General features: G+C 36.9%; 1 protein-coding gene across 2 annotated transcripts in view; it reads right to left on the reverse strand.

Annotated features, from left to right (window-relative positions):
- The window catches only part of NT5DC1 (5'-nucleotidase domain containing 1), a 126,883-nt gene that overhangs the window by 34,291 nt on the left and 80,096 nt on the right, over nt 1-12,496 (reverse strand). For both annotated transcript variants that reach the window (XM_066179367.1, XM_066179366.1), the window contains exons 7-8: nt 10,431-10,605; nt 5,880-5,977 (exon numbers count right to left, since the gene is read on the reverse strand). In XM_066179367.1, coding sequence (XP_066035464.1) covers nt 5,880-5,977; nt 10,431-10,605 — 273 coding nt within the window. The remainder of the gene's footprint in view (nt 1-5,879; nt 5,978-10,430; nt 10,606-12,496) is intronic.

A 12,496-nucleotide genomic window follows, 5' to 3' on the forward strand; every position in this document is an offset into this window, starting at 1 on the left:
GATTTTTTGAAACAATGTCCGAGCTTCTCCAGTGGATTATGAATATCTGTATGAAAACAAACCCTGGTATATGAGATGAAATTTCTTTACATGTGTCTCCCAGTGACAGTCCTACCGGACTGCCCTAGCCTGATTTTCAGAAAGTAGAGTCAGACATCGATCATGCTGCCAAAAAGGGTGTCATCTGAAGGAAGCATCTTTGTAAGGTGCTTCCATAATCCTTACAGACTTTCATAATAAAAATAAAAAACAGGTTCTATCACTGAATATGAAGATCTATCAATATAATCATCCATACTAAACAGTTGCTTAAAAAGAAACTCCTTTTTCTCGAGAAATCATGCATAAAATGAAAATTCCTGGCTGAGATAAAAGTAGGGAATTATTTCTCAGTGGTGGCTTGGGTACAGAACAAGTTACTTTATCCCTTTCAACAGTGGACCTCCTACTGCCAGCTTATTACAGAACCTGTTTGTGATATTAGAGCAGCAAGAGACTCTTGATCCTAGCATCATGATCCTGTGAGGTACAAAAAGATCTAGTTTTGAAAACTACAGTACAAAATACCATTACTTGTTAGTTATAATCCTTTTTCTTTCCTAAATAGATGGAAAACACATGAAAAACAGTGCCAATACACTGTAAACAGCATTTCCCATAAAAAGAGTAGCATGGCTTTTAAGGGTCATATGGCACTGTGGGATGTTTTAACAACATAAAGGCTTCTTCATGTAGAAGAGATATGGGAAATGGTTGTAGATTTGATAGCTCTTGAATAATGCAGCGTGCAGCCAGCACAACCTTTACATACTGCTTTCTCATGAGCTCCCAGCAAAAATGCATTATTCTGTGGCCTCAGGTTATAGAATATATCCACACAGAATGATATGAAGAGGCACCATCTCCAGAAGAATGGCAAGAAGCACAGTTGCATTACATAAAGGAGGCTCCCTGAGCCACTGGAGAAGATTACAGAGGTGCCCTTTCTGGTGCTGTTGTTATTCTGCTTGTGCCTCCTGAGAGATGTGAGATGAGACCCTTTGTGGGCTTCCTTGCAAAAGGTTTCCTGAGCTCTGAGACCCCTGGGAGGACAGTGCTGCATCCCCTGCTGTGGCTGGAGGGCCAGCTGGGAGCCCCAGTCAGCCCAGTACACAGGTACATCATTTTAAGCTATGTTTGACACATTAGACTTATTGCAAAAGTCCTCCTTGAGGCAACAAGGTCAAAAAACCTAAGACCTGAAATTCAGAGAACCTCATCGGTGTGAAATCCCTTTCCTCTGTGAGTTTCCATGTACTGCTCTGCTCTTACTCTACCTCCTCCCATACTCCCCATTCCTACCACCAGGCTCCCCAGCCCATCTCTGGTGTAGTCAAACCCAGCTGTTCACAAAAGGCGGCAAAAGAAAACTCAAGTAGCAGACATGGGACGACCACCTTCTGAAGCCTTGCAGGCCCTAATAAAGACCAAAGATGGTCTTTAGTCCAGAGGTATGGTGTTATATATCCTGTCTCCCTATTTTCTTTTCTAATTTGTCCTTTTGCCTTATGGAATTTTCTTGTATTTTTAAAAGGGTGATGAAGAATGAATGAAGGAGTGAAATATTCTCCTGCAGCTCCCCCCTGGGACTAGCTCTGGAGAGGCTTTGGAGGAAATATCTCAGAGGGACAGGACAAAAGATTCCAAAAGAGGCTCTTACCCCAGGACTATTCCAAGACGTTTATTCTTGAAGTTCCAGGAGGGAAAGAGAGAGAACAAAGAAATACAGGGGTCTTATCTAGTCTCCCACTCTAGGGGGATGGCTGGCACTCAGCCAATTAGGTCAAGGAAGGCAGGGAGGGTCATTCCATTGGTCAAAGGGAGGAAATTCCAGGGGGTCAAAGGAGAGAAACCATTCCCCTAAAGAATTACAACAAAGGAGGAAAAAAAGCTTTAGTACAGAACTGTTAAAATGGCAGCCACCAGAAAATCATCAAAAATTAGAGGAGTGAAAGTTACTTTAATGGGAAGCTACATTCTGTAGCAGAGGCACCTTAAGATGGACAGAAATTTGACTTCAGGAACAAGGCAGACAGCCTGGAAGTGTAACTGAAAGCAGCCTTTGAAATGTGGCATTCACTGGCACTCCATCTATAGATGGAGTATACATAGAGTATATCTATCGATACATACACTCTATCTGTAGAGATACATACACATGCACGGGAAGCTATAAGTTTCTAAGTGTGTGTTTTAAATTCAGATACTGAACAGTCAGCAATAAATTTTCAATTTATGGTAAAAAAACCCCAAACCAGATCAGAAAAGACAGCTGTGCCTGAGCTGAAAATAAAGGATACATAAGCCTTCTTTAAGACCAAGCAGACTTCCCTATGAATAGAGACTTAGAGAAGGCTTCCAGGGAATTAACAGTTATCTTTAGCATTTCAATTATAATTTTGGATTGTAAAAGATATATTTGGCAATGATCAGGACTGGCAGTCAGGCTAGTAATTTGATATGCATTAAAAAGTGATGGGATAAAGGGAAAGTTCTGTTGTCAAATATTACAGAAATCTTCATGTATTGCAGATTATCATATAATTCACAACTGTATTTTCTATTTATATTCCTTCAAGCCCTTCATGGAATGAGAAATTATTTTAAGCTGGATGTATCTGTTGAAAGCAAAGAAAATCCTTCCTTGTCAACATAGGATTTACACAAACATTTTCAACCTAATCCTTAGGTCCTGCAGGCTCAAGATATTATTAGCACTTTCAAGAATCATGAGAAGAATTTCCCTGTGTAAAAGAAAATACAACCTTGTGCATAACAAGTAATTTATGGAGTATTCATATTAGGGTAGCAAAGTCTGGGGGTATTTTACATACAGCACTTTTCTCACAAAATACATCCTTTTCTACATAAGTTACCCCAAATTATAAAAACCATTTTGCCAGGTCAAAATAAGTATAGCTGTCCTAAAATCTGTAAAGATACATATAAACTGTTCCTCCACTTAACAAAGAAAATTATGCAAAATTAAATAAATAATTATTGTGCTTTTCAGTGCCCCAGTCACACAAATCTTTTAGGCTTTCAAACAGTGTTTTAGTTGCTTTAAATGATACACATCTTGAAAACAAAAATGAAATAGTGATGCAATTTTAACTGAGCAATTAAAATAATTTTTCATGGTTTCTAAATGGATTAGCTCTAAAATTACTTGTCTACTGAAAAAATCCACTTTTTCAGAGCTGTTACCCAATATCACGTTTCCAGACAATGCCTCCTTTGTCAGCTCGTCCTGATTCTCCTTCTCCTTCAAATGCCTACTGAATACAATTGCCTTTTGAGAACATTCACTGAAAAGGATTTATCTTTCTCTTTAGTAAACTTCAAAAACTAAACCTCAAAACCTTTGCTATAGTAAATAGTGCAGCAGAAGTCCTGCTATAAATGTTATTTAACATTTAGCTCCAGCACACACTGCAACACCTGGGATATTTGAAATTAAGAACACATTCCACATTCTGTGCCTTATCCTTGTATCTATAACACAATAAAATATGGTATCATTAGGAATTTATTGCAGCTCAGACATACTGATGCTTGGAAGAACATGGCTGAGACTCAGACCTGGAGAAATGGGTAACAATGATAAGCAGTTACTTCGGTTCATTTTCTACAACACATTTCTTCTAGAACAATTTTTTTTTCCCCCTAAATTACCTTAGCAAAAGTTTAGTCTCTGTGCTTTAAGAAAATATTTACTATGACGTCCTTAGATTTTTAGACCTTTAGATTTTTTCTTTTTTTCAAAGGAAAAATATGGAAAAATATGGAAATTTTGTCTCCCTGATCTGCAGCACAGTGGCTAAAGTCTTCTGTTGTCTGTAGTGCCAACAGGAAGAAAGAAACTAGAAACTGAAATTTTGAATTTTCAGTGGTTCTGATATGAAAGAAAGCCTTAAAAATTCTGAAAACTGGAAATCTGCTCCCTGTCAATGTATTAGAAGCTTCACAATATACTGTTTCAGCTGTTGTGAGAAACACAGAGGTAGGGCAGCAAAATAAACATTGTAGAAATGTATTATTGTTTCAGGCATATTCTCATATAAATGCTCCTACTTTTATGGTTTAAACTTCATCTACTCTTAAGCAAGCTCTATGGTACTTTGAAACATGTCTCTAAAAGCCTATCATATGTGTATAAGTGTTTCCTTTGAATGCTTTGAATGTGGTTGGTCTTTCAGAAGAAAACAGTTACTGTAATTCGAATACAAACATATTAAGAAAAGAAATACACTCCCAGGTTAGTAATTTCAACAAATTATTTATCTGATGATTGCTTTAGTTATGCTTGTGTCCCTTATCTATTTAAATAGTGAAGGGTCCAGAACAGAAACGATTTTATTTTGCATTAATAAGGTATTAACGTAATGAGTGATTGAGCGACATTTGAGACCCTTTGCATTGTCAAGATATAAACTGAATGAAAACCACTAAGTAAATAAAAGGACTCCAGATAATGCTTTTCCTGTTTGAAAGCAGAGAAAGAAACATCTTCATGAAAATTGGTCCTCACAGTGTAATGTGGTGATTATGCCAATGTTACATATTATCAATGGAGAGAGAAACTTGGTCCTCTCCCTCTATTCTGCCCGTTTTTGCACAAAAACCCCCACCTCATCAAAGTCTTTGGAGCTTTTTAGCTGTCTATTAAATTTACTGAAACTGTCCAACAGGTCCAAAAGTTCCTGGCTGGATTACTGACAGAGGGACACAGCAGGATTTCCTCAGGAAGTCAGGCTAATCAGATTGTTTAAAAGAAATTCAAAGTGAATTACATTTTATTTTCAATTTGTTTTATATGAAACGAAATCAAATGTTTGCAGAACTAAGCCTTTTTCACCGTTTATGATTTTACTGTCCTCTCTCCTTTCATATATATAGTTTCAATTTCCCTTCTGAATTACTTTTTTCTCAAATTGTCAACTTGGCAACTCTTTGAACGAATCCTTTAAAAATAACACCTAAGATTCTTATTTTCCTATATAAATATGTGTAACATTAAAATGTAGTTTCAATACGTATTTTTGCTGCTTGTTTCAGTTTTACTGCAAAAGTTCCAGAAGCAAAATTTCTTTTGGGCTGGAACACTGACTTTCTTGTCATAAAATGATAAACTATGGTTCAGCGTATGCTAACTTAAGTTATTTTAGCTATAGATTAATTTTCAGGTAGCTTAATCATAAAGGTATTTACCAAAAGTATGGAAAAATTAAGTGTCTTCAGCAATGTTACAATGTTATTTGTAGTTCAACCAACACTGCTCTTATAAACCTCCTGTGTTACAACCTTAATTACCTAATAGACAACATTGCCAAGTGTTTCAGATTGTTTTAATTAAATTAAGTGAGTACAGGGGCACTTCCTTTTCACCTACTCTGTCATTTTTTAGCCAAACACACTTAATGCTGTCAGATTTCCATCATAAATTCTTTCCTTTAGCTTTACAATTTTATTTGTACAGTTCTCTGAATTTCCTTTAAATTCTTTAACTCTTTCTGCTTTATTTTCCCAGAACTAAATTTCGTTCTCTGAGCATGACCCTGTGCGCACAACAAAAAAAGGAGATTCTTTTTCATTAATGATGTAATATCTGAAACTCAATGTAATTTTAATTACTGTCACAGCCTTTTGTCTTCAACATTGTACTTTTTAGTTTCTCGGTGCTCCTCAGTCTTAACAGAATTTTAATCCACTTCCCACTCCACTGCCAGTGTTCAGTAGCTGGGGTTTTTTTGTTGTTGTTGGTTGTTTTTGTTTGGTTGTTTTTTTTTTTCTTCCCATATCGGTAAACAGATGAGAAGGGACTTAGAGCTGCAACTTACCAAGAGTTCGGAAAGGTCTTTGGTTTGGTGTATGGGAAAAGAAACCAGGTTTCAAAGCATTTGTGATCAAAATGTCAAAATACTCTTCGAAATCACTCCTAGAAAGTAAAGTAAACATGATTAGTTAAACCAACAAATTAGTTAAAATGTCTTGAAATACCCTTTAATACTTAGGAAAATATCAGAGTATTTCTTTAAGGCACTTGCTTCTGTCACATTTTTTTTTCAGTGCTTGTTCAATGTCACTATTATTATTCTTTTCCTGAGGTTGTCATAAGACTGTCAAACTCACAGTGTTTGTGTGAGTGATTTGTGGGAACACTCATTATTTGTAAAAAGATGTTCCCTGATCTCAGGAGAACATGTAACAGATGACATATTTTTAATCTGAGATGGCAACATATGCATAGACATGGACAAAAAGTTGTAAACGAGGGATCTTCTTTTCAAAGAATATCTGAGGTGATGGGGTAGGAAGTAACTGAAGACACATAAACACAGGTGCTTATATTGTTGGTATCCATACTGAAGGTATGCACAGGCCTAAGATGCCCTTAGAAGACAACAGGATATAATTTACAGACAATGAAAATTAGAGGATTATTTCACATATTCCAAAATTGAAGCACCACTTTGATAGCTGAACTCCCTCTTCAGACTCCACTGGCTGCTCTCACTACATCCTTGCTGGCTACAGGGAGGTTGGACACGTGACTACAAATAAACAGCCACCAGCTTCAAGTCTTCATCTGCCAGCTGAATTCCACAATTAAATTCAGATTTTTTGAAGATCATTAGGTCCACATACACAGATTGTTATGTGAACTGTGGAAATCCCATCAGTTTAAATGGGTTTGAATGTCTCAGCACGGTATATAAGAAAACACTCCTTATCTATGACGTACTTTATTTTATTAGAAATATTTCATTGCTTAGGTGACTTCACTGCCTACAACATCCAAAAAATGATAGATACTCTTGCATGGAACAAAGAAATCACAGATGGAAAGTCCAGGATGGACACAGGCACTAAAACGCTATCAACAGTAGAGGAAGTTTGCTGGAAGTAAACCAGTTAACTATATTATTTTCAAATAATTCATGATCTTCCATCGAACTGAGACATCTTGTCAAAAACTGAATGCTCTCCTTATGAGAGACAGCTTTTGGGTTGTGCTCAAAATCACATTCCAGCCTCAAAATAAAAGTCCTTCAAACTTCCTTTCTCTAATGAAATTTTCCCTTTGTCTAACTTTTCTCCACTTGTGACCATATGCAAACCTTTGCCTTTTAAAAGAACCAGTATCAAACATTGCAATGGTGTGTTTTTAAAATTTGCTTCCATGTGGAAGATTCCAGATGCTGAGCAAACAGGCAGGTTTCTTCCGCCCTCAGGTGAAAAGTTTGACCAGAGATAAACTTTTCGAAGTAGCATCTGGTGCAAATAACCCATCCAAGGGTAAATTAAGCTTGAATTTGCAAAACAAAGCAAACATTTCAGGAGCACAACAAAGAACAATTAACAAGTGAGAGGATGAGAGGAAATGACCTCAAGTTGTACCAGACCAGGTTTAGATTTGATTTTATAAAAAATTTCTTCACAGAATGGGTGGTCAGGCATTGGAACAGTCTGCCCAGCGTAGTGGTGGAGTCACCATCCCTGGAAATATTCAAATAATGCGTGGATGTGGCACTTGGTGATACGGCTTAGTGGTGAACACAGAGGTGCTTGGTTAATGCTTGGACTCAATGATCTCAAAGGTCTTTTCCAACCTAAATGATTCTATGATTCTCTGATTTGTGGAAAAAGTGGCAAGTGCTTTGTTTAAAAAAATTAAACAGAATAAACAGACTTTTCAGAAGATTTGGTAAGTTTTTATTGCTCTGTTGAAAAACTGCTTTGTGTGAGGAGATGCGTTATCTTCCGCCTTTTTTGAAACAATATATTCAATCTCATGTACAAAGCTACTGTTTTTGTGAGAGACTTTGTATTACATTACTACATAACACTATATATAAAGCAAATCTGTTCCAGTTACTGCCTGTGTTTGGTAGAGTGGCCTGTAGTTACAGTAAACAGCTAGCACAAAGGGCAGGATGTTTCTTATAGATGTATCGTAACTTTAACCTCCTAAAAATTGCACTCTTAATTCAGATAGTGGTTGACACCACAGACAGAGGCAATGAAGAAACATCCACATTCTTCATCCCTCTTATTTCAGACATAATTTTACAATGCAGAATGAATTGCGAAGGATAATGCCCAGTGGTTTCTCTCCACTAACCACAGAGGGAAACAAAATGAACAGCTTCAAAAAGTTTCTCACTTTTAGGTGGCTAACATTCCTGAAGGGGTGAGATACACTTGGCTCCAGTGACTATGTGATGATTGACTCATCTTTAGGTGTGCTCCTGCCACCACTTAAATGTTCAATCAACTGAAAAGTCACACCATGATGCTGCTGTGTGAATTAACTGGCACTTGCTTCTTAAGGTTTGCATGTCTTATATACTGATCCCAGCAGTATGTCTGTGCTCCGGCTGGGAAACAGTTCTCATTTTACTTCAAAATGAAGTTTTTTCTTACACTTCCTTTCCCTACCAAAATGTGTTCTAGTTAAGGACAATTTGGTCAGATGAACACAACTGGGATATTTTGTTCATGAAATGGTAAATGATACACTCAAGGATGCATTTCCCAGCACAGGCTTTATGTGGACAATAATTTCTTAGCCAGAAAGGAGCTTCTTTATAAAGTGCAAAAAGTAAACAGTTGCAAGGTAATGATATTAGGAGTAAGAGGCTAAAATTTCATATTTATCTCTGTTTTTCATATTTATCACTGTGGGGGTTTTTTTCATACTATACAATTCTGGGTTTCTCAGAATCATATTGTTTAACTGAAAGGAGTAGGAATAGAAATTAATAAAGGACTACGTAGGTGCAATTCATAAGTCTTGATACCAAAAATAAATTGCAGTGTTGCTGTCAAGAACAAAAATCAGTTAGCCTCGTCAAATAAAGTTAAGGGCAGAGATAATTGGTGTGAACCTAAATTATAATACAGTACAGCAAAAAGCAGCACAGGTATGTAGAGTCTTTCTGTCTGATATGAGAGGCACGGAACAAACAAAACCAATAAAAAGTTCAGACTTTCAGGAAAATAACCCCATTTCACTAAAGTCTAGTGGACAGTGGAGTACTCAGTTCTCCAAAAGCTACTTGGAAGTCACACTGCATGAATCACTGGAAAATATGATTGCAACAAATACTGTAGAACATCCTATATTTTTGTGAAAAGAGAGAGTGATGCAGTGTCCTTCCAGCAGGATATCTTTTTTGGTGTTTTGAAAGGCAACTGATTGTTTCTGATATCTTGCTTACTGTCTTCCAGCAGGATTTCTACAACTACCTTAAACAGCTGAACACTATTCACCAAGGAACAGAAAGCCAAAATCATTGTATGTGGCCAAGAATTTACTTACATACCAAATTTTCATTTAGGAAATAACTAGACAGATTTACACAGAAGAGTTAATTCACAGGCATCTTGCTCATAAAGGAGAATTGCTTCTTGTCAGGAGGCAGATTTGCCCCTCAAACAAGCAAATATAACATTCATGCAAAGCAGTGAGAACTGGCACAGCTGATGCCTCATTTTAGCATTTAGCCTAGAGGGTATGAAAAAGAAGTAATACTGGCAGGACTGGTTTTGGAAGGCAGCTCTGTCTTTTACCTTACCCACAGTTTTCTTTGTGTTGCTGTATTCATTCTGCTGTTCCCTTGGCATATCCTGATAGCCAAAGTAGGCTCATATTGAACTACTTTGTTTCTTTGATCAATAATAAATTAATAGTCTCACTCTGTCACCCACCTCACTATTTGCATCACTGATTAATTTCCTTTTATTCTAGGTGATAGTTCTGCTGAATTTCACTGAATTTGACTTGACCAGTCATGTCCTTAACATTATGCCAAAACCACCTGTTGTGATCAGCAACTGAAATCTCAACCAATTGCCAAGTGCAATGAACTGCCTGTTTTATCTTTTCTGCTGTGATGAAGCACATTTCTCATGCACAGCCATTTTTCGGAAACCACTAATGGGAAAAAGTATTGGTAAGATTTTCCTGCAGATTTGCTGCAAGCAAATGCAACAGTACTACTAGCTGCATTCACTGCTGGAGAAGCAAGAAAGGAAGTGGCTCAAATAAGACAGCCTAGCAAAAGTTTACAATAAAATTAGGAATTGGATGGTGTATAAGATATTGGCCTGGAAGATAATTCCCTGGCATCTTCAATCCCATCACAATGCCCCCAAAAGTATGCAGGTTCTAAATGTGCTGTGAGTCAGATACAGCTCACAGGCTCACAGATAGGCTACTTTGTCTCAAGTACCCTGTAATGCTCTACCAGAGAGGGGCCCAGCAGAAAACTTGGAACCAAATGATTCACTATACATCAACAAAACTCGAATTAGCTTCCCAATAACTCAGGCTTATCTCCAGTTGCTGTTCAGCAGATATAATTTGAAATGGACTTTGCACTTACCCAAGAACATGCTCACACAGAAGCCTGCAGTAGTCACTGTGAGAACTGGTAATTAACAGCAGAATCTTCCCAGCATTCTTCAGTTGTTTCAGCCACTTTTTTACAGACTCGGGACATCTTCGTAAATATTTGTCTGGATCACTTTTCACTTCTGGGAAATACATCCCACAGTCTTCTAAAAAAAATAAAACCGTAATTATGTTATCCAATCCTGCTCACAAACCACTTAATCCACACGACAAATATCCTTTTATGTGCAAACAACACAATTAAAATAAGGCAAAGCAAAGTTTAAAATTTTCTCTGGGCCGTAACATAATATAAACCAAAACCCCCAATCAAACCAAGAGGATTCACTGTGGCATAAATAGGTTTGCATGACTTTTCTCTTTTATTGTGGTATTTTCATAATTATTTTGTTTGATATTCTTTGGCTCGTAATAGTTAATAGCAAAGAAATTTCAGATTACAGTTTTATGCAGGAAATAATAATTTCTTTTTGCCTTTGCTCCATTTTTGGATACTCAGTTTGTGATTTTAAAAGGATCTAAATGTTTAGAAAGTAGTAAGGGCCTAAAATTCCAAAGGACACCTGTTCACTTACTTTACATCCGCATTGACTGATCAGTAACACCCACTTTATTATTTTTGCATTTTTCTCAAGTAGTAGTTTATCTATGAGAGGTTGATAAACTGGCAAAGACTCGTGAGTATTTGGAATACTAAGAACAGATGCAAAAAAAACCCCTACCCTGTTCCAATCTGAGCTTCAATAATGTTCTTTTTGCCAAATAAAACAGCAATAGAATTTTGCATATACACTTGGAATGTAAGATTTTTAGAAGTGTGCAACAGCAGTAACTTAGCAGTAAAAGTTACCTATTCATTAAAGTCACCAATAAATATTCATCCTGTTATAGCCCATAGCTGCTTTAACAAGATGTCAAATTAACATATTTCCCTACATATTTCCTCTGTGCTCAAACCCTCTATAACCAAAACTGTCAAGTTAGTTAAAGGTTTAAAAGGAAATACAATAATTGTAGAGACAGAAATGATACCAAGTATTTGGCTCTCAGTCTGTGTTATAGTATAATGAACATCATCATAGATTATTTTTCTTCCAGCACTTGTTCTATATGCAACTGTCTGTGGTCAACTTTGCTGAATGATTTAATAAATCCCAGACATTACTTAGCCTTTTGGTATGTGAGTAATGCTGTTCTCCAGTTTGAAAAAAATATGATTTAAACCACTTGAACTTTAGCTATTTAATGGAAGAGAACATTCCTGTTTGAAACAGTAGTATCAAAGAAAGACTGAAAGATGCTGGCTGCTAAACATAACACCACTCCATACAGTACACATTCAAACATATACAGATGGCAGGGAACAAAGTCTCCAAAAGAAGTTTCAAATTGGCTGTTATCCCTAGACAGGAAGAAGAATGTATTATTCTGTACTACGACTTGACAGATTTCTTCCAAAAAAGTGGACTGGTATATCTGAGGAGAGTCTCTCAAACAAAATCTCCCAAGTCACAACCAGGCCACTCTTCCAGTTCTTTGCTGTATTAAGGTCAGGCTGTGCAACAGTGTCTACCAGGGGAATATGAGCCTGTTCCTGCAGCCAGCATTATGGGATGCCATGACATTTGCCTTGAGAGCTAGCCAAGAACAATGATATTTTTGATTAAACAAAGCAGATTTATGAAAGGTTTCCTGTTGTGTTTTCCCTCCTTCTTTCCTGAGGCATGAATATTGTTTGGGATGAGCAATAGGGTTTCTAGGAGCAGAAACTGCATTTTTATCCTCCATATTATAACTAGCAATAATATTTCATATGTTACACTACGACAATTTTTCTTTTTTGGTGTTTTGTAAAGTGCATAACATTAGATGAGAAGGACGGGGGACACACACACAAAGCAGGCTTGCCATTAGCTCTCATAGGTTCAAACATGTAAAATAAAGATGGCAAAGTTCATTTATATAACCAGTGACCTATCACTCTTATCACTCTTATCACTCAGACAAAGAGATCTGTTTTACTCCTGGACTTTCTTT

Source organism: Chamaea fasciata, unplaced genomic scaffold, assembly GCF_029207755.1.
Source record: "Chamaea fasciata isolate MVZ Bird 193981 ecotype frontalis unplaced genomic scaffold, bChaFas1.0.hap1 SCAF_3, whole genome shotgun sequence".
In the NCBI taxonomy this organism is placed as follows: Eukaryota; Metazoa; Chordata; class Aves; order Passeriformes; family Sylviidae; genus Chamaea; species Chamaea fasciata.